This window comes from Rhinopithecus bieti, unplaced genomic scaffold, assembly GCF_001698545.2.
Source record: "Rhinopithecus bieti isolate Rb0 unplaced genomic scaffold, ASM169854v2 scaffold_70516, whole genome shotgun sequence".
Taxonomy (NCBI): Eukaryota; Metazoa; Chordata; class Mammalia; order Primates; family Cercopithecidae; genus Rhinopithecus; species Rhinopithecus bieti.
Window position 1 is genome coordinate 194,889 of NW_016826783.1, and position 22,752 is coordinate 217,640.

General features: G+C 38.4%; 1 protein-coding gene across 4 annotated transcripts in view; it reads right to left on the reverse strand.

The window, feature by feature from the left end:
• The window catches only part of SPATA22 (spermatogenesis associated 22), a 31,914-nt gene extending 10,169 nt beyond the window's left edge, over nt 1-21,745 (reverse strand). The window contains exons 1-7 of one of the 4 annotated variants that reach the window (XM_017863611.1): nt 21,073-21,737; nt 18,706-18,821; nt 16,850-16,978; nt 13,634-13,694; nt 13,410-13,505; nt 2,551-2,893; nt 243-372 (exon numbers count right to left, since the gene is read on the reverse strand). In XM_017863611.1, coding sequence (XP_017719100.1) covers nt 243-372; nt 2,551-2,893; nt 13,410-13,505; nt 13,634-13,694; nt 16,850-16,978; nt 18,706-18,748 — 802 coding nt within the window. In that variant the 5' untranslated portion in view covers nt 18,749-18,821; nt 21,073-21,737. Of the gene's footprint in view, nt 1-242; nt 373-2,550; nt 2,894-13,409; nt 13,506-13,633; nt 13,695-16,849; nt 16,979-18,705; nt 18,822-20,877; nt 21,012-21,072 lie in introns of those variants that run through there. The other 3 variants (XM_017863610.1, XM_017863612.1, XM_017863613.1) reach the window with 3 other exon arrangements.
• Nucleotides 21,746-22,752: the final 1,007 nt, after the last annotated feature.

The following is a 22,752-nucleotide window of genomic DNA, read 5'->3' on the forward strand; positions in this document are numbered from 1 at the left end:
TCAAATATTAATAGCTATCTATCCTGCTTATATGCATTCTCCTTGTGATTTAAAATCATTGCCAAGCCACAGTTTAACTTCTTAAAATTTTACTTTGTAGAAAATTTTTAAATTGAATATATAAAGAAGCATGCAAATGCCTTCAAAATCTTACCACTTGGATACAACTACTATCATATGAAGGATGCTATCATTTAAAAATATGCTTTGTAGTACTAGACTCTGAGTAGTATTTTACCTACCTAATACTTCAAAAAGAAGTACAGTTTTCTGTGCATGTTCACGCCAATACTTCATGCTTTCAATAACTGCAGAAATAATTCTTAAAGAATTAGCTTTTTCCTTAAACTGTAACTGAAACAATGAGGTTTCCTTTTGAAAAAATAAGAAACATGGCATTAGAAAATTTTTTTTCATCATACTCATTTACCTTCTATGTAAAAATTCTAAGTCCTTACAACGGACAAGTGTGTAAAAAGAACTACTGAAAATTTTCGTATAGCTACTTCCCTTAAATAAGGCCATCATTACTATATTACCGATGGAGAGAAACCAGGGTGCACTTAGAGACAATTAATCAAGAGGAGAATTATTTATATAGGTATTCATTCACTCATTCATTCACTGAATATTTTAAAGCATCATATGCCAGATCCTGTGACAAATATAGGTAAGGCCATTTCTTTCCCTAATGCATTCATACTCTAGGGGCCTCTAGGGAAGGAGCCAGACATATTCATTCATTCATTTGTTTCAAAAGTGTTTACTGGGCACCTACTACATGCCAAACATAGCTATTAAGGAAACATTCATGTACATAACAGTCAAGATACCTGCTCTTTATAAATAAACGTATAACAGAATGTCAGGAAATGTACTTTTTTAAAGGAAAAAACACACAAGGTAAATGGAAAGAAAGAGAGATGGGGGTTATTATTTTAAGTGAGTTGTTGAATGAGGACAGTGGGAACAGCAAGTATAAAAGCCCTGAGCTGGAAATGTTCTTAGCATTTTTGAAGATCAACTAAGAATACAGTGTGTCAAAATACTAATTTTCAAAGGCAGAGGAACACTTTCCTTTGTGAGGGTAAGGGTTGTGAAGAGCAAATGATGGGATTTTTTTCAAAATACAAGTAGTTTCTTCCCTCCTCCCCCTCCTAACCAAGATTCTAACATGCCTCCTGTTGATGATTATGGCCACAGTAAACCATGGTTACTAAGGTGATTCTGTCGTATAATTTTGAGTACAAGGAAACATAAGATTGAGGACCACTGTGAAACATGCTTTATTAATCTTATTTCCAACAAAAAACAAAACTTGGAAAAACAAATTTTACCCCGATGGCTTACTGAAAAGATTGCTTTTTCAGACATATGGGCAGAACAAAAACTAGTAACTAGTAACTAGTAAGAAGTTGTTACCATTCCTAGGCTGAAAGGACAAGAGGAGAAAATAAAAGTATCAAGCCCAGGAAAGCTATACTCGTGAAGGGGCTACATCATGCAGTGACACAGCCACTGCTGGTGATGTAACATTTAAGACAGGAGAAAGCGAGAAAACCCAACTTTTCCTCCCACCCTGTGATGTCGTACCAGTGACTCCTACTGGCTGACCTCTAGCAAAAGCCAGGAAGTAAACAATCTCAGGATGATGCACTACATAGGACAATTCAGCCTTCCAGAACACAGAGAAGGGCAGGTGAAGAATCAAGTGGGCCAAGGGGCCAGGGAGCAGAGATGAGGAATAACCAGCACACATAATATATAAATAATATTTACAAAGAACAATTAGAGCACTGAGCATAGAGAGGAAGTACAGTTGAGATACAGGTATAGGGAAGAATATAAATCAAAGCACAGAGTGTATGCTATGTTTAGAGAACTGTGACGAGTCTGAAGTGGCTAGAGCATTGGACAATTAGTAGACTATGAAATATGAGGCTACAAAGGTAAAAGAGGATAAGATCAAAAAGCAAAGGTCATGATAAGTTGATCATAAAGAAAACTATGGCCTGCAGTGCAAATCTAACCTGCCATCTGTGTAAACGTTTGTTGGAGGACAGCCGTGCCCATTCATTTATGTATTGTTTATGGCTGCTTCCAAGCTACAGTGGCAGAGTTGAGTAGTATTGTTGAGTAGCTGTAACAGAGACAGTATGACCCATAAAGCCAAAAATACTATATGGCCCTTTATAGAAAATACTTGCTGACCTCTGTTGAAAAATACTTAGAATGACATATGAAGAGCCTGGGTAACTTCACAAACAATGGATAAACTGTCATTATCCTTAAAATGAGTGTAAAGTGAAAGTCAGAATTGAGTAGAAAACTCTAAAGTTTTAAAGGAAAAGGAGCAGCCATTCACACCCTCTAAGAAAATATTTCGGAAACTAACCTTCATCCACTTCAATGGAACTTAATATTTATGCTAACCAAGTAATGTATGTCATGGAATTTATTTCAGGTGCTCTTATCTCTGTAATTTTCTAAATATTTACCTCATATTTTTTAAAACGTAAGTAAGTCATTAATTGATATTTAAACATTTACCTTCAGAGTGTTGTCTTCTGGAATATCATCCAACATTTGTTTCTTATATTGATTTTGTTGAAAATTGGGCTTAAATGTCTGCAATGCACTGTTTTTGTCTACCCCTCTCATTGTGGAGCCAGATATTTTTGATGAAGGTGTTTGTCTGAGTAGCTCAGTTTCTTTGTTGCGAGGTAAGTTAGGAGGTTCGGGTATTCCCAATTGTTTTTGTTGTTGAGCTCCCGAACTCATTGGACAAGAATTTTTTCCATCATTTGCCACTAAGTTTGTTCGTTTACATTGAGGCTTAAAATCACTTTTATTCCAAGTTTTCAAGCTGGTATTTTTGTTGTCATCTCTGTAGCTGTAATAGTGCCAAAAAAAAAAAGAAAAAAGAAAAAAAAAGCATTTGTTTCTATATGGTTTCTTAATTACAAGAAAATTGATAATGAAAATTCATTTATATAGCAATTTATGATTTAGAAAGCACTTCATTACTAACTACTTAGAAATTCCAAATACATCACAACAACCCTACAATGTATTATTACCCTCTTTCCAGATGAGAAGACTGATCCTTAATGAGGAATTAACTTGTCCAAAGTCATACAGGAAATTACCCACAAGTCTACAACCCAGGAAATACAAGATCTCCCACTCAGAGTCTAGTACTACAAAGATATTTTTAAATGATAGCATCCTTCATATATAGTAGTTGTATCCAAGTGGTAAGATTTTGAAGGCATTTGCATGCTGTCTTTATATATTCATTTAAAATTTCTACAAAGTAAAATTTTAAGAAGTTAAAGACGTGTGGCTGGCAATGATTTTAAATCACAAGGAGACATGCATGATAACAGGATAGATACTATTAATATTGATTAGGAAATTTTGCTGGTTTTTTTTTTTTTTTTGAGACGGAGTCTTGCTCTGCGCCAGGCGCTGGAGTCGCAGTGGCGGGCTCTCAGCTGCACTGCAAGCTCCGCCTCCCGGGTTCACGCCATCTCCTGTCGCAGTCCCGAGTAGCTGGGACTACAGGCGCCCGCCTCGTCGCCGGCTAGTTTTTTATTTTTTAGTACAGGACGGGGTTTCACCATGCTCTAGCCCAGGATGGTCTCCGATCTCCTGACACTCGTGATCCGCCCGTCTCGGTCCTCCAAAGTGCTGGGATTACAGGCTTGAGCCACCGCGCCCGGCCAATTTTGTGGTTTTAATGCATACCTTAAAAGCCCTACAATGAATCTGGTACAGCATTTGCCAGCAACATTAAGTGTGTTGTATCAGTTGACCAGAACATTATGCTAGATGCTAATGAGGCCAAAATCAAAAGCATAATTTCTGAGCAGCCTAGTTAGGAGTTCCACAGGAAACAAAACTAGCCCAAATCACAAATCACAAATTCTTTTTTTATTTTTCTTTTTTCTTGGAAACAGGGTCTCGCTCTGTCACCCAGGCTGGAGTGTAATGGCGAGAACACAGCTCACTCTAGCATCAACCTCCCAAGCTCAAGCGATCCTCCCACCTCAGCCTCCTGAGTAGCTGGAACTACAGGTGAGTGCCACTATGCCCAGCTCATTTTTGTTATTTTTTGTACAGACAGGGTTTCACCATGTTGTCCAAGCTGGCCACAAACTCGTGAGCTCAAGTGATCCACCTCCTTGGCCTCCCAAAGTGCTGGGACTAGAGGCGTAAGCCACCATTCTCAGCCCACAAATTCTTAAGTCTCAGGAATTTTCCTGGAAATACCACAAGTATCACAAGAGGGTAACCAATAAAACCCATCCCTTTTTTAGGTAAATAATCCAAAAAGAGGTCTGGGTGCACTACTGACCAGGAACAAATCCAACTTTTATGAGGCCTGAAGCTTGTATAATTTGGGAAACACTGTTAATTGGGTACAAAGTTAGTATAAAATAATGAGAAAAGCAAGCACAATTACAACAATTTAAATTACAAACACCACAAACATCACAATACCCAGAAAAAATAAATGAGAATTATTAACTGCCTGATACTCCTTTATAGAAATTTTTTCCTACACTGAACACTTCTTCATACAACAATAATTTTGTAATTTTTTTTGGACTCAGGCCAGTCTCAAACCCATGGGCACAAGTGATTCTCCTGCCTCAACCTCCAGAGTAGTTGGCACTACAGGTATGTATCATCATACACAATTTTGTAATTTTATTTTCAATAAAGAGAACAGAAACACAATTTTGTCTTTCCTCTCTCATGGTTATAGAAATTACTTTTATTATTCATAGTCTAGAAAAATTTATTTCAGCTTTACAACTCTCTATTGGTAACAGCACATTTGTAGTAATGCCAAAGATCACTGATCACAGATCACCAGATATAATAATAATGAAAAAGTCTGAAATATTGCAAGAAATACCAAAATGTGACATAGAAACATGAAGTGAGCACATGCTGTTGGAAAAATGGCACCAATCGACTTGCTCAATGCAGGGTTACCACAAACCTTCGATTTGTAAAGAATGCAGCATCTGTGAAAAGCAATAAAGCAAAGTGCAATATATGAGGTATGCCTGTATGAAGAGTGGCTGAGTGGATTAAAGATCCAACTATATGCTGTCTACAATGAACTCAGTTTACATTCAAAGACACATAAAAGCTGAGAATAAAGGGATGGAAAAACATACTCCATGCAAACGGCAACCAAAAGAAAACAGGGCTGGCTAAGTTGATGTCAGACAAAATACACTTTAAAAGTTAAAAGTTGTCTCTAAAAACAAAGAAGGTCACTATATAATGTTAAATGAGCAAATTCAATAGCAAGATATAAAAATTGTGAATATATATACATCCAATATCAGAGCACCTAAATATATAAATACTGACAAATCTAAAAGGAAAATTGACAGCAACATAATAAAAGAAAGCTCAATATTCCACTTTTTATAATAGATAAATCATCCAGACAGAAAAACCAACAAACACTGAACTTGAACAACACTATGGATCAAATGGACCCAAAAGACATATATAGAATTTGCCAACCAACAACAGAAGACCACACATTCTTCTCAAGCACAGATGGAACGCTCTCAAGGATAACTCACATGTTAGGTCACAAAATCAGACTTAACACATTTAAGAAGATCAAAATCATACCGAGTATCTTTTCTGACCATAATGGTATAAAACTAGAAATCAATAACAGCTAGAAAATGGAAAAACTGGCCGGGCATGGTGGCTTACGCCTGTAATCCCAGCACTTTGGGAGGCCAAGGCAGGCAGATCACAAGGCCAAGAGAATGAGACCGTCCTGGCTAACACAGTGAAACCCTGTCTCTACTAAAAATACAAAAATTAGCTGGGTGTGGAGGCACGCACCTGTAGTCCTAGCTACTTAGGAGACTGAGGCAGGAGAATCACTTGAACCCAGGAGGCAGAGATTGCAAGTGAGCCGAGATCACGTCACTGAACTCCAGCCTAGGCAACAGAGTGAGACTCCATTTCAATTTAAAAAGAAAAGAAAAGAAAATGGAAAAATTCACAAGTACAACAACACACTCTTGAACAACCATTGATCAAAGAGGAAATTAAAAAAGGAAATTTTAAAATTATCTTGAGACAGAAACAAAGCATAACATACCAAAACTTATGGGAAAGCAAAAGCAGTACTAAGGGCAGCTTATAGCAATAAATGTGTAAGTGGAAATAAAAAGATCTCAAATAAGCATCCTAACTTCACACTTAAAGAATTGGAAAAAGAATAACAAACTAAGCCCAAAATAAGCACATAAAGGAAATAATAAGACTACAGTAGAAATAAATAAAGTAGAGAATAAAAAAAAAAGCAAAACTGGGACCAGGAGAGGTGGCTTACGCCTGTAATCCCAGCACTTTGGGAGGCTGAGGCGGGCGGATCACAAGGCCAAGAGATCGAGACCATCCTGGCCAACATGGTGAAACCCCATCTCTACTAAAAATATAAAAATTAGCTGGGCATGGTGGCACAGGCCTGTAGTCCTAGCTACTCAGGAGGCTGAGACAGGAGAATTGCCTGAACCCAGGAGGTGGAGGTTGCAGTGAGCCGAGATCTTGCCACTGCACTCCAGCCTGGCAACAGAGTGAGACTCCATCTCAAAAAGAAAAAAAGAAAGAAAGAAAAAGAAAAAAAAAGAAAAACTAAGAGCTTATTTTTTTGAAAAGATAAAGTCGATAGCCCCTTACATAGACTAAAAAAAGAAAAAATTCAAATAAATGAAAGAGGAGACACAAAATGGATTTCTCAGAAATAGATAGTAAGGGACTATTATGAACATTATATGACAACAAATTGGATAACACAGAAGAAATGGATAAATACCTAGAAATAAGCAACTTACCAAGATTGAATCAAGAAGAGGTAGAAAGCCTAAACAGACCAATAATAAGGAAATTAAAGAAGTAATCAAAAACCTCTCAACAAAGAAAAGCCCAGGACCAGATGACTTCACAGTGAATTATATCAAACATTCAAAGAGAAATTAATACCAATCTTCTTAAATTCTTTCATAAAACAAGAGGGAATACTTCCAAATTCATTTTGTGAGACTAGCATCACTCATATCAAAATCAAACAAAGACACTGCTAGAAAACTACAGGCCAGTATCACTAAAGAACACAGATGCAAAAATCCTCAATGAAATACTAGCAAGGCAAATTCAACAGCACATCAAAAAATCACCTATCAAGAACTCTGCTCACTACATGGGTGAGGTGATAGGATCCATACTTCAAACCTTAGCATCACACAATATTCCCATGTAACAAATCTGCACATGTACCCCCTATATTTAAAGTGAAAGTTGAAATCTTTTTTTAAAAAAAATTATACACCATGATCAACTGGGACTTATTTCTGGGATGCAAGGTTGCTTTAACATACACAAATCAATCAATGTTATACACCAGAGTAGCAGAATTAAAGATAAAATAGATGCAGAAAAGCATCTGACAAAGTTCAACATCCATTCAGTTTACTCTAAAAAACATAAGTATAGAAGGAATATACTCCAACACAATAAAGGTCATCTGCAAAATTCCCACAGCTAACATCACAATGGGGGAAAACCAAAAGGTTTTTTTCAAAGATCCAGTACAAGGCAAGGATGCCCACTCTTACCACTTCTATTCAAACATAGTTACAGGCTGGGCATTCTAAATGTGAAAACCCAAAACTCAAAATGCTCCAAAATTTGAAACTTTTTAAGCAACAACATGATGCCCAATGGAAATGATCATTAAAGCATTTCAGATTTTGAATTTTCAGATTTAGGATACTCAACTGGTAGGTATTCTGCAAATACTCCGAACCCCAAAAAAATCTGAAACATTTCTGATCCCAAATATTTCAGATAAGGAGTACTCAACTAGTCTTGGAAGTCCTCGCCAATCAGTCAAGAAAAGGAAACAAAAGGAGTGCAAATTGGAAAGGACGAAGTAAATGTCTCTGTTTGCAGATGACATGATCCTGTATGTAGACAACCCTAAAAACTCCATTAAAAAACTGTTCGAACTAAAAAATGAATTCAGTAAAGTTGCAGGATACAAAACCAACATACAAAAATCAGGAGCATTTCTTTACACCAATAATAGATATCCCAAAAGGAAACCAAGAGAATGATCCCATTTACAATAACACCAAAAATAATAAAATACTTAGGAATAAATAACCAAGGTGGAAAAGGTCTATACACTAAAAGTATAAAACACTGATTAAAATAAATGAAAATCCTGTGTCATGGATTTGAAGAACTGATACTGTTAAATGTCCAAACTACCCAAAGTGATCTACAGACTCAATACAATCCCTATCAAAATTTCAACGATATTTTTCACAGAAATAGAAAAAACAATCCTAAAATTCATATGGACCCACAAAAGACTCAGAATAGCCAAAACAATCTTGAGAAAGAACAAAGCTGCATCCATCACACTTCCTGATTTCAAGTTATACCGAAAAGCTATAGTAATCAAAACAGTATGGTACTGGTATTAAAACAGGCACACAGACCAACAGAACAGAGTAGAGAGCCCAGAAATAAACCCATACATTTACATTTAATTGATTTTCAACAAAAGTGAGAAGAACACACAATGGGAAAAAAGTCTCTGCCATAAATAGTATTGGAAAAACTGGATATCCAGATGCAGAAGAATGGAACTGGACTCTTACCTTACACCATATACAAAAATCAACTCAACATGGATTAAAGACTTAAACCAAGTAGGACCTGAAACCATAAAACTCTTAGGAAAAAAACGTAGGGAACAAATTCCTTGACATTGGTCTTGCAAATGACTTCTTTCAACATGACACCAAAAGCACAGTCAACAAAAGCAAAAATAAATATTTGAGAACTACATCAAACTAAAAAGCTTCTGCACAGTAAAGGAAATAATCAACAGAGTGAAAAAGCAATCTATAGCATGGGAGGAAATGTTGGTAAACTATATAACTGATAAGTAGTTAACATCCAAAATATTTAAGAAGAGAACTCATAACAAAAAACAACACAATTTAAAGATGGGCAAAGAACCTAAATAGACATTTTTCTAAAGAAGACACACAGATGGCCAATGGGTATATAAAAAGGTGCACAACATCACTAATCATCAGGAAAATGCAAATCAAAACTACAAGGATATATTATCAACTCACACTTGTTAGGACAGCTGTCATCAAAAATTCAAAAGATAACAAATGTTGGCAAGGGTGCAGAAAAAAGGCAATCCTTGTATACTCTTGGTGGAAATGTAACTTGGTAGAGCCATTATGAAAAACAGCATGGAAGTTCCTCAAAAAAATTAAAAACAGAACTACTATATAATCTAACAATCCCACTTCTGGATATATATCCAAAGGAAATGAAATTAGTATCTCAAAGAGGTATCTCCATTTCCAGATTCACTGCAGTATTATTCACAATAGCCAAGAGGGCTAGGCACGGTGGCTTACACCTATAATCCCAGCACTTTGGGAGACTGAGGCAGGTGGATCACCTGAGGTCAGGAGTTCGAGATCAGCCTGGCCAACATGGTGAAACCCCGTTTCTACTAAAATACAGAATTAGCCAGGCATAGTGGCACATGCCTATAATCCCAGCTACTGGAGAGGCTGAGGCAAAAGAATCACTTGATCCCAGGAGGCGGAGGTTTCAGTGAGCTGAGACCACACCATTGCACTCACATTGTCCTGTTGCCATTGCCTGGGCAACAAGAGCAAAACTTTGCCCCCCAAAAAAAAAAAAAATCCAAGATATGTAAACAACGTAAGTGACAGATAAATGGACTAAAAAATGTATCACGAAGAGATAACGGAACACTATTCAGACATTAAAAAGAAGTAAATCCTGCCATTTGTGACAACATGGATGAACCTAGAGGATGTTATGCTAAGTGAAATAAGTCAGACACAGAAAGAAAAATACTATATGTGCTTACTTATATGTGATATTTACAAATCAAACTCATAGAAGCAGAGAGTAGAACAGTGGTTACCAGGGGTGAAGAGGTGGGAGAAATAAGGTGATGTCAGTCAAAGGGTGCAAAGTTTCAGTTACGTAGAATGAGTAAATTCTAGAGATCTAATGTAGAGCACGAGGACTATAGTTAATAATACTGTGTTATACAGATGAAAATTGCTTAGAAGGTAGATCTTAAGTGTTCTCACTACAAGAAAAAAATGGTAATTATGCGAAGAGATGGATATGTTAATTAGCCTGAATGAAATCAGGTCACTATGTATATGCATATTAAAATATCAGGTTGTATCCCTTAAATATATATAATTTTAATTTTAAAAAAACACAAAACACTTTTTTTGAAACATGGTCTCACTTTGTCACCCAGGCTGGAGGGCAGTAGCAGGATCTCAGCTCACTGCAACCTCTGCCTCCCAGGTTCCAGTGATTCTCCTGCCTCAGCCTCCCAAGTAGCTGGGATTACAGGCATGTGCCACCACACCTGGCTAATTTTTGCATCTTTTTGGTAGAGACAGGGTTTCACCACGTTGGCCAGGCTGGTCTCAAACTCCCGACCTCAAGTGATCCATCCACCTCTGACTCCCAAATTGCTGGGATTACAGGTGTGAGCCACCGCATCCGGCTCTAATTAAAATTTTTTTAAGATAACAATAGAAATACAATATTCAACTGCAGTCAGAACTGTAACAAGGATGAGATTGTCAAGAGAGTGTTCCAGATGCAAACAGAGTCCAAAAGAAAATATTCCTCATATCTTTGGCCATCCTGAGCAAGCTGGAGATCTAAAAGTTTTAAAATTTAGTTATATGGATACTGGGGGCCTGCCACCTGCTTTTATGAATTACTGACTTAAGTTATATACTATTTTAGATTATTAAACTTTTACAATAGATCTGTGTAACAAGAATGGTTGAAAGACATGATGTGTAATAAAACAATTCTAGGTGTATCAGAGCAATAGGCATTCTAAGTATTCCACACACAAGCACGTTAGATAAATTCATATATTTGTAAAATCCTTAATTAAGGGTTTTCGTGGTAGTGATAGACAAGTCAGCACAAAGTTACATAAATACATCAGAACTGTATGTTTTATGCACAATATATATTGAGTACTGAAGGAACCTCAGATATCATCTAGTTCAACTTTTTTCCCATGGATAAAGACATAAGACTCAAAAAAGGTGAAATGGTTTGTTTTTTTTCTGTTCAAAAATATATTAATGGTTAACTCTGGATCAGTGCAACTATGAATAATTTTCTTTTTCCTTTTTTTCTAGAATTATTCTATTATTTTCATAATGAGAATAGTAAGTTATTTTAGAAAAAAAAATCCTTATCTTCCCTTAAAATTTATGCATTTACCTGAACCTGTTTGCCAGGTTGTGTTCAGTTCTCAGTTTGTAAAGCCTTCATCTCACCAAGCACAATAGCGTATGCCTGTAATCCCAGCACTTTGGAAGGCTGAGGTGAGGGAATCACTTGAGCCCAGGAGTTCAAGACCAGCCTAGGCAACATAGCAAGACCTAGTCTCTACTAAAAATTTAAAAATTAGCCAGGCATGGTGGTGCAAACCAATAGTCAGTCCCAGCTACTCAGGAGGCTGAGGTGGGAGGATTGTTTAAGCCCAGGAGTTCAAAGTTGCAATGAGCTATGATCATGCCACTGCACTCCAGCCTAGGCAACATGGCAAGATCCAGTCTCAAAAAAAAAAAAAGATTTAAAATGCTAAAAGTCCTCGTATCACCTCAACTCCTCAACTGAGATGTCTTAACTACTAAGTAAGTACAAGCTCAATGTCTCCTCGGAGTCTAAAGCCAATTGCAGGAGCTTTGGCAAAGAAACTCATCCTTACTAATCTTACTAATTGTCCATATCCTAATTCTGGTGAATGAAATATATACTGATAATGTATCTAATAACACAGTATCGATAAGAATAGGAGTGTACTTTGCTCTTGAAAACTCCATGTCCCAAGAAAGTCTAGACTAGGCTGCCAGAAACAACATAGGATGGCCACTTAAACCTGAATTTCAAATAAGTAACAAATTTTTGGTATAAGTGTGTCCCAAATATTGGCTGTGACACATACTAAAAAAATTCCTGATTACCTGAAATTCAAATTTAACTGGGCATCCTTTATTTTTATTTGCTAAATCTGGCAACTCTACCTGGACTCTAAACCTGAGCTTAGTCCCTTAACTGGTTCAAAAAATCTTCAGCAGATTACCAACTGCCCTTATGAATTTTTAAATGTTCTCTACTTCTGGATTTCCTGTTGTATTCCAACAGTCTGACAGATCATGTATTAATTCAAATCGTAATATCCAATACTGGCTGTCTGTTCAGATTACAATCTGTTACCTAATTCTCTGTCTAATGCTTGTCAGAATGGATTTTCTTCTAGCACCTGCAGTTGGAACCATGTCTCCAAGAACCATCCCAAACAACTGAACAGGCCTAGTTTTAAGGCCTTGTTATGAAGAAACTAATGGACTGGTCCTGGGGAAACTAGCATGAATAATAAAATCAAAACTAATTTTTAAATCAAGACATTATTTCAATGTATTTATTAACAACTATAAAAAAGCTTCCCCTTTTTAAAAAAATGTTATCTTTATATAATAAAAATGAGAATAGTATTAACTTCATATGGTTGTTGTAAGGATTACTGAAATAACATATCAAAGCCCTTAACAGTGACTGATTTAGTGTTGTTTTCCCAGCACTTTATTTCCAAAATTATTTCCTTCAATATTGCCATTTATCCAAGGCTACTAAAATCCAACCAAGAAAAATCCATGTTCTTTTTCTATCAATTTTTTCACACTATTTAAACATTAAACTTTGGTACTTATGGCAAGAACCCTCACCATCTTTTTGACTATCTTCTTCATTTCTTGAGCCCCTATTATTGCAGATGCATATGCATCTCAGCCTCCATTTTTCCTTCTCCTTCCATTCTGTTTACTTTGAAGCTAACTGTCTTACAGGATATGACTGAGCACTCTAATTGGTTCTCAATTCCTAAATATAACCAATACTAAGATATGATTCCTGTCTATCTATTGTCAATTAAATCATTAATAACCCATAAGCAAAATCATAAATTCATAGCAATGAATATTATCAGAAATTTCATTATCACATTAAGAATCTTTTGAAGCATAATCACTGTGAAATTTGCATATTTTTTAAGTTTTACATGCATGTTCTCTTAAGTTCTTTCATAAAACATAATACTGCCATCGTTATTATTTATAGAAATTTCCTAAATGTAATTCTGTCTGAGAAACAAAGAAGAAGTGAAGGAGGAGGGAAGGATGAAGAGGACAGGAAAATGAGAAGGAACAGAAGAAAGAAATTTCAAGTGGACTCACCTCCAATCACCGTGACTTCTTTCAGTATTTGATTGAATAGAGTTAAAGATAGAATCTTGACTTCTCAGAGGACGAGAAACTGAATGTGGTATTTGCCTTTCAAGGGAATATGTCTTGTTAAATATTAATAGTTTGCTTTCAAATTGAGAAATTAAGATATACATAGAAGAATAACATCAGTCAGTAACAGACACACATCCAATGGTTTATATTTCTTCACATACCCAGTGTCCATTGTTTTCATTACAGGAGCCAACTCTGCATTCATAGCTTCCCAGGCCCAATCTCAAAAGATATAAGTAACATAGATAAAAGTAAGATACATAGTATTTTTCAAAATGATAACTTCATACTTATTTAATTTTGGGGGTTTAAAAACTTGAAGAAGAAAAAACTTGAATATATGGACTTCTTCGACAATACTTTGTTGGAAAACCTGTCACAGCCTGCTTTATTAATTTTTATAGATGTCTTTCTTATTCATTGTATTTTAAGCAAAGATAATTTAATCTGTACCTTTTCTACAATCACTTCTAGTATAGTATCTTTAACTTTGTAACATAAATTTCATCTAATTCAATGTTTATTGAACTTTTTAAATCCCACCCACAGAAAGAAATACATCGTAACTCAGAACATGTATATGCATGACATATGTGTGAGATACAAACAGAGAAACAGAGAAAGGAGGAAAAAGAATATAAAACTTCACCATCAAATCTTATCCTTAATATCTGTGATACACTCTGACACAGGCACGTGTCACTTAATGACAGGGATACATTCTAAGATATGTGTTGTGAGGTGATTTTGTTTTGCAAACATCATAGAGTGTACTTACACAAAGCTGAAGAGTACAGCTTGCTACACACCTAGGCTACATGTTACAGCCTATTGCTCCTAGGCTACAAACTTGTGCAACATGTTACTGTACTCAATACCATAGGCAATTGTAACATAATAGTATTTGTGTATCTAAACATATCTAAACATAGAAAAGGTACAGTAAAAATATGAAAGATAAAAACCAATACACCTAAGAGGGCACTTACCATAAATGGAGATTGCAGGACTGAAAGTTGCTCTGGGTGAGTTAGTGATTAAGTGGTGAGTGAATATGAAGGCCTAGGACATTACCTTACACTACTGTAGACTAAACAAACCATACATTTAGGCTACTATATATATATTATATTGTAGCCTACTGTAGCCAATTTTATAAATTATATTTATAAAAAAATAAACCGTGCTATGACATTATGACAGCTACTACCTTATGTCACTAGGAAATAGAAATGTTTCAGCTCCATTATATTTGTAGTGGCACCACCATCACACAGGTGGTGTGACTGACCAAAACATTGTTATGCAGGGCATGGCTGTTATTTTCTATTCTACTCTACTTTATTCTCTTCTATTTCTTTTTTCAAAGATCGAGTATATCCCAGACCGACTAATGAATCAAGACAAAAATTAAAAAAAAAAAAACACTGATAAGGTCCTATCTCTTACACAATACAGGAAAATTACTATTTCTGACAAATAGTAACCCTGGTCAGAACTTGAAGTACTTCAGGAGGACACACATTTCCTTACGGAGTAGCTCAGTTTTTCAAGGTCAATATTCATGCTACTTATAAAAATATTTTAAATTATGGAATATTTTTTAAATGGCGGAATATGACCAGATAAATGCCCAGTTGTGCATATCCATGTGAATTTATCATTTTTATACACAAAAATTGGAAACATATGAACTTCACACCTAAAATTCTTCAAATATATCTTTTATATATTTTGTTTTCTTTAAACAAAATAATTACAGATTTAGAAGTATATTAAAGTCTATGGGAGCACACTGGATGAAATTAACAATACAAGTATTGCCATGTAAGAGATATTTTTAAATTCTAGCTGTATAAGATCCTATTAATGATTTTTTAAATGTGCCCCCAAAATGTAAATGTATATAACCAGCATGTACCACGTATATTTCAGAATGTCTGCCTGCCCATTCCTCTTCTAGAGGAAAGTAAAAAGTCAACAACAACCATTAAGACTTCCCAGCACCCACTAAACCTCAGCTAACTGGTTCAGAGGTAAGAGGCCTAACCTAAACCTAAGCCAGGATTTCAGTGGCCTTACTTAAAAGATGAACTGAATTGGCCGGTCGCGGTGGCTCAAGCCTGTAATCCCAGCACTTTAGGAGGCCGAGACGGGCGGATCACGAGGTCAGGAGATCCAGACCATCCTGGCTAACACCGTGAAACCCCGTCTCTACCAAAAAAAACACAAAAAGCTAGCCGGGCGAGGTGGCGGGCGCCTGTGGTCCCAGCTGCTCGGGAGGCTGAGGCAGGAGAATGGCGTGAACCCGGGAGGCGGAGCTTGCAGTGAGCTGAGATCCGGCCACTGCACTCCAGCCTGGGCCACAGAGCGAGACTCCGTCTCAAAAAAATAAAAAAATAAAAAAATAAAAAAATAAAAAAGATGAACTGAATCACAAGCTGTCTCCAGGATTTGAATCAAGAGACACAAAGAGCAGTCAACCGATGATGACCTCTGAGAACTAGAACTAAAAGGTTATGCAAACTCCCAGCAAGGGCTACTTAGTTCACGTGCCAGTTGAAGCTATAAAGCAACTGGATGAAGGTGTGTTTTAGTCCGTTTGGACTACTATAACAAAATACTTTAGAATGGGTTATTTATAAATATGATAAATGTATTTCTCAGTTTTGGAGGCTGGTAAGTTAAGGCTTCTTACTGTGTCCTCACACGACAGGATGGAAAAGCTCCCTCACACCTTTTATAATGTCACTAATCTCATTCACAAGGGCTCTGCCTTCATGACTTAATTACCTCTGAAAGGCCCCACATCTTAATACTATCACATCAGCAGTTAAGTTTCAACATATAAATTTGGGGGGTGGGGGGTCACATTTGGACCATAAACAGCTAACAAATGAATGAAGGCAAAAAATGCCATAAAAAGAGAAAAAGACTACAGCCAGGTACCAGATATTTCCAGGCATCTGCACTTCCTAAAATCTTTTTTTCCATTTTTCCTGTGTTCCCATGCACACTTATCCCCACTCCTGATGCAATTCAAGTGTTTCCATTCTTTACCACCAAATGTATAGGCCATAATACAATATCCACATGTATTTTGAGAAAGGAAAAATATTTTTCCCAATATATGTTACTACTTTATTAGAACAAAGGCTCCAAATCTAAGATACTCCATTTAAATGCTAAGCCACCCTTGTAGGTAAGGAAACTCAAACTCCTGACCTGGAATGTTCAGAAAGTGCCATGTAATTTCTGTATGTGGATAACGGAAAGAAGAAAAAATAAATTTTCTATTTTCATTATAAGAGAAATTACAATTTTCTATAATCCTAGTTTGTATTTCCTGAAAAATTTTACCTTATTAATTTTCTTACCTGTAGGTAGAGGAGGAAAATCGTAATTGTCAGAAGGGGTACTGATACCTGGATCGTCTTTAAGTGGATTAGAAGTTAATGGCTGTCTGTTCCTCTTTTTCTGATTGAACAATGGAACAGGCAAACAGCCTAAATTGAATTACCAATAAGTTAGTACATAATAGACAAATAAGCAGATCTAGTAGTAAAATAATTACTAGTATATAATAATACACACTTTAAATATATCTGCTTCTATATGCTAATATAGATTTCTATAACCTTGGATCGATTTTTCCATTCTTTTTAAGATCCTCAATAGCCTAATTTGTTTCTTCAAAAACCTTTTCTTATTCTACCCTAACAGTTTTAATTCCTCTCGTATGGAAGTAATTCCCATCTCCTCCCTCATCCCTCAGTCTTTCCAAATCCACTTTTTTTTTTTTTCCTTATCCCTCTCCTGTGCTTGCCTGTTACTGTATCAACTGCGGGGGACCTTTGGAGTACAACAGAGGTGAGGAAGAACCAAACTCTGAACCATTCTTTGGACAATAGTAGCACACCCTTTTGGGCCTTGGTTCTCAAAGTTTCACTGGACTAAGATTTATCTGGAATTCTGCTTAATGTGTAGGTTCCTAGACTTCACTCTCATAGACTTTATTTCAATAGATTTAGCCTGGAATTCAAAACTCTGCAATTTTAACAAGCACCCCAGGTGTCTGTAATTATGTATTTTGTGGATCATTTTGAGAATGCCTTAGAGAGTAATAATATCCAGTCCAAATGAGAATAAATACTACTATCAATTCCTCCAGATGGTGGATCTAGGATCTCAATTCAGGCCAAAAGTCACAAAATATAAACTTTAAAACTTAGGGAACTCGAAGGGAAAAGAAGTTCAAATAGCTTGTGCATTGCTATAGAGCAAGTCAGTGGAAGAATCTAGATAGGACCCAAGATTCCTAAATATCAGTTCAGATCTCTTGTCACTGTACCATTCTCTAACTGGTCATCATTAATGTTCTACAGGCAAACACAGACTCTGTGAAAACTCTCTGATTAAAGGCTGGGAGAATTATGTGGGCTCTGGAATCAGACCGCCTGGGTCTGAATTATGACTTCGAAGTAGGTTTGAATTACAATTTCAGAGTATGATCTTGAGCAATTTCCCTAAACTCTTTGTGCCAATATGACATACACTGATAGCATAATGATTAAGAGCAGGGACTAAAGGCCAGATTCCTACGTTCAAATTCTGATTCTGCTACTTCATGGATTACTTCTTTAACCTCTTTTAGCCTTGATTTTCTCATCTGAAGAACAGAAATGATTATAATAACCTATCTCAGAGTACTGGTGTAAAGATTAAATAAATTAATATATATAATTAATGTCTTGAATACAGTTAATCCACCATAAATAATAGTTACTATTATCTTCATTATTCATCATCATTCCCCTGGTTCTCATCATCCTTGCCCTCTGTCTTTATACTCTAAATTGGGAAAGTAAAAATGATAGGAGAAGCTATAAGAAAGACAGAAGTGCTTCTGGAAATATTTTTTAACAAGTAAGTCACAAACACAAACAAAAACAGATCTATTTCTTTGTTTTCAGTTGTAAAGCACAGAATAACTCAAGCACATCGAATTTGTAGAAAGAACATCAAAATAAATCTAAGAAAGTTTGATCTTACTCCACCTCTACCACTAAATGTTTTGTCTTAAGTTGTTTTACTTCCTTGGACCTAAAAAGAGGCTAGATTAACTGTTCAATCTATTTTAAATTTATTTCCAATGTTATATCTATAAACTATACAAGCTTTACATGCTATACAGAAAATATAGAAAATTTAAAAATAAAAAGTTGTTCAATACCTGCTGTACTTCGAACTGAATTTTCATTTAGGCTTCGCTTCATTTCCTTCAATATCAATATCTATAATTTTCTCTTCAGTATTCCAAATTTATAATATGACATTGTCCCACCAGACCTACAAAGAAAGAAACTTATAACTCATATTGTCTCAACTACAAAACCAAATCTTCAGCCCAGTGATTACTGAAATTATGGTTTTAAACTACTTTCAAACCTGATCATGTAAACACTTTAGGGAGTCCTTTGCTTTCTAAGAGTTTACAACATAATCCACTTTTCCAACTCTGTTCCAATTAAGTTATGACTAGGGCAACTGTAACCTTGCTTCCTAAACATACGTGCAGTTTTTCACACAGTATATGTAATTTATTTCAGAATCCAGCACCCACAAAGAGAATTCTGAATCAGATCTATTAAGAAGAAAATGGACCACAACGTTGGTAAACATACATGCTTCCAACGCCAGGGAGGAAACACAGTATTTAGCCACTGGGAACTTCCTCCATGCCCTACTTCAAGGCATTGTGCAGGTCATCTGCCTTTGCATCAGTTTGAAACTCCTGGATTACATAATACCAAAGACTAAGTCTTCCTGAGGTCAGGAGTTGAAGACCAGCCTGGCCAACATGCAGAAAGCCCATCTCTACTAAAAATACAAAATTAGCCGGGAGTGGTGGCAGGTGCCTGTAATCCCAGCTACTCGGGAGGCTGAGGCAGGAGAATCGCTTGAGCCCTAGAGGCCGAAGTTGCAGTGAGCCAAGATTGTGCCACTGCACTCCAGCCTGGGCAACAAGAGCCAGACTCCATTTCAAAAAAAAAGAAGAAAGAAAGACTAAATCCTCCCTTCATATCCAGAATAAGTGTAATGACAAGTTTCCACTCCATTTCCACAACTTCAACAAGTGAAAGAAGTTTTTCCTTAGTTTTCTTCTTTTACAACAGAATTTCTCCTGTAATTTTGCATGTTTAGCCCCCTAACACATTTCAACCCCAATCTAATTCAACAAACACTTGCCCACTGCATGAAGAGGTAAGATACAAACCCAAACCAGGTAACTTCTGTTCTAAATTCACGACCCAGTGAGACAGAGAGATGGACACATACACAACTAAGCAATAATGCAAGTCAGGCCAAGGTGCTAATTTTCTTTTTTTTTTTTTTTTCTTGAGACGGAGTCTTGCTCTGTCGCCCAGCTGGTGCAGTGGCGAGATCTCAGCTCACTGCAAGCTCTGCCTCCCGGTTACGCCATATCTCCTGCCTCAGCCTCCCGAGTAGCTGGTCTAACAAGGCCCCCCACCTCGCCGGCTTATTTTTTTGTTATTTTTTGAGTGAGGATGGGGTTTTCACCGGTTGCCAGGATGGTCTCATCTCCTGACCTCGTGATCCTGGCCCGTCTTGCCTCCCAAGTTGCTTGGGATTACAGGCTTGAGGCCACCGCGCCCGGCCAGGTGCTAATTTTCAAATATCGTTGGTAAAAATAAAACTTGGGAAACAGGGCCGGCACGGTGGCTCACGGGCCCTGTAATCCCCACTTTGGGAGACTGAGGTGGGCGGATCACGAGGTCAGGAGATCGAGACCACCCTGGCTAACACAGTGAAACCCCGTCTTTACTAAAAAATACAAAAAAATGAGCCAGGCGCGGTGGCGGGAGCCTGTAGTCCCAGTTACTCGGGAGGCTGAGGCAAGGGAATGGCATGAACCCGGGAGGCGGAGCTTGCAGGGAGCCGCGATCACGCCACTGCACTCCAGCCTGGGGCACAGAGTGAGACTCCGTCTAGGAAAAAAATGGAGGGAGGGAGGGGACGGAAGGAGAAGGAAAGGAAAATATTCTTGGTGCCAGCCTAGGAGCCACAACAGAGATTCTGCCACTTTCTCTTCCAGTGCCAACTCACATCCTATATTTAGAGGGGCTTATGAGGGCTATTATGTTTCTTAGGATCAAGCAAACTGAATGCACAACAACAAAAAAGTTTTTAGGTGTCACATTCTCCCCGTGGGACCATTTATCCTGAAGGCGGGAACCTTCATCTACCCGCAACCCCAGCTTCCGAATGGACCTAAGTGGCGTCAGTAATGGGGCTGGTGGTATTCGTGTGCAAAAAGTGTGCTCCATCTGCACACACGCACACCACCACCACCCACACCACCTACAACAGCCACAACACCCACAACAGCCACAACAGCCACAACAGCCACGGCCTCAAATGGCGGCCTGTTTTGGCTCCTGACGGGGGCGCGAGAGAAGAGGCTCTAGTCAGGTTCAGCCGCTCTTCCAAAGGCCTCTCCTGACCCGCCCAGGGAGTGGGGGCGGTTTGGTATCAACACAGTCTTTCTCCTCTAGGCCCTCCTGCCAACACGACGCACAACTTTCGCCCTCAGTTTCCCTCGCCTCCGTCAACCGTCGTCCAGGAAGCCCCGTCAGCAACGGCCAGTTCTTCCCGCCTGCGAAGAAACCGCGGGCATCAGGCTGTGCGCAGGCGCTGCGGGCCGCGCAGGCGCAGTGGCCGCCTCCTGGGTGCGATGGCGTCGTCGCGGCCTCCGTGGCTGCGTTTGGCCGGGCGTGATGACGTTAACGGGCTTCCTTGGCGTTCTCACGCTGTGGGCGCAGGGATGGCTCCAACTCCTTACAGTTTGGCCCAGAGAGGAAAGGAGACTGTCCCGTGACCGGAGAGACAGGGGCCGATCTCCTGCCCAACCGGCCTCAGCCCCAGCATCGTCCAAAAAGTGTGCCCCTCTTCCCCGCACCCCCTGGCCCTTTCTGAGGGTCCAGACATCCGTTTGTTAGATGCTGGTGGCCACCCAGAATGTGCCCAGAGATTGCCTCGAAGGCCACCCGAGGGGTCTGTCTCCGTTTCTGGTTCGGATCAGGGTCAGGGACTCTGAGTCCCCAGGAGGCTGGGGACAGAGCTGAAGCCCGGGTTCAGATGGCGGCCATGGAAGGCGGAGAGCAGTCAGCGAGGCAGGGCCGGGGCTGCGGGGGCTTACGGGAGGGAAGCGCCCGTGAGCCGCAGAGACGCTCTGCAGGGGGAGCCGCGTGGTGTGCCACCTTGGGCATTGAGCTCCAGGCTTCCTGGCAAAGAAGACTGTGGATTCCTGGCCCTGTGACCTTGGGCAAGTTCCTTACTGAACACCCTCAGGACCTACCAGTAAAAATACAATAACAACAATCACCCTAAAAATACTAAAAGAGGAAATAGACAATCCTGGCACACAGGAAATGCCCAGTAAATGTTAGCCCTTATTTAATACGAATAACAGTAGCTGTCATTTATCCAGAATTTACTATGGGCCAGGTAGTAGATTGTAGTTCTGAGTTCAAAGACCATGTTTTGCTGTTACCGTATCTTCTAACCATTTGAAGACTGGGATAGGGAAGGGCTCGGAGATGAAAGGAAGATTTGTTAGGAAAGGCCTAGGCCTGTAAGACCATGGATATTTTAGTAGTTGCTTTGAAAACTAAAGTAAAGAAGAGTGTTACAAAATAGGCCGGGCACGGTGGCTCACGCCTATAATCCCAGCACTTTGGGAGGCCGAGGCGGGCGATCATGAGGTCAGGAGATCGAGACCATCCTGGCCAACACGGTGAAACCCCATCTCTACTAACAAAAAATACAAAAAAAAAAAAAAAAAAAAAAATTAGCCTGGCGTGGTGGTGGGCGCCCGTAGTCCCAGCTACTCAGGAAGCTGAGGCAGGAGAATGGCGTGAACCCGGCAGGCGGAGCTTACAGTGAGCCGAGATCACGCCACTGCACTCCAGCCTGGGCAACAGAGCGAGACTCTGTCTCAAAAAATTAAAAATAAAAAAAAAAAAGGAGAGTGTTAGAAAATAATAATAGAAGTAGACCGAGACCAGATAATAGCAGACCTTGAATGCCAGATTAAGGAATAGCTTTCAAGGAATAGCTTTCAAGGAATAGGGTCATGTTTTGGGAAGAAGACTTGAAACAATGAAAATAAAACTTGTTATTTATTACGGTTCCAGAGAGGAGTTACCCAAAACATGAATAGAAGCTTCAGGGAAAAAGATCTTGACTTGATATCTAC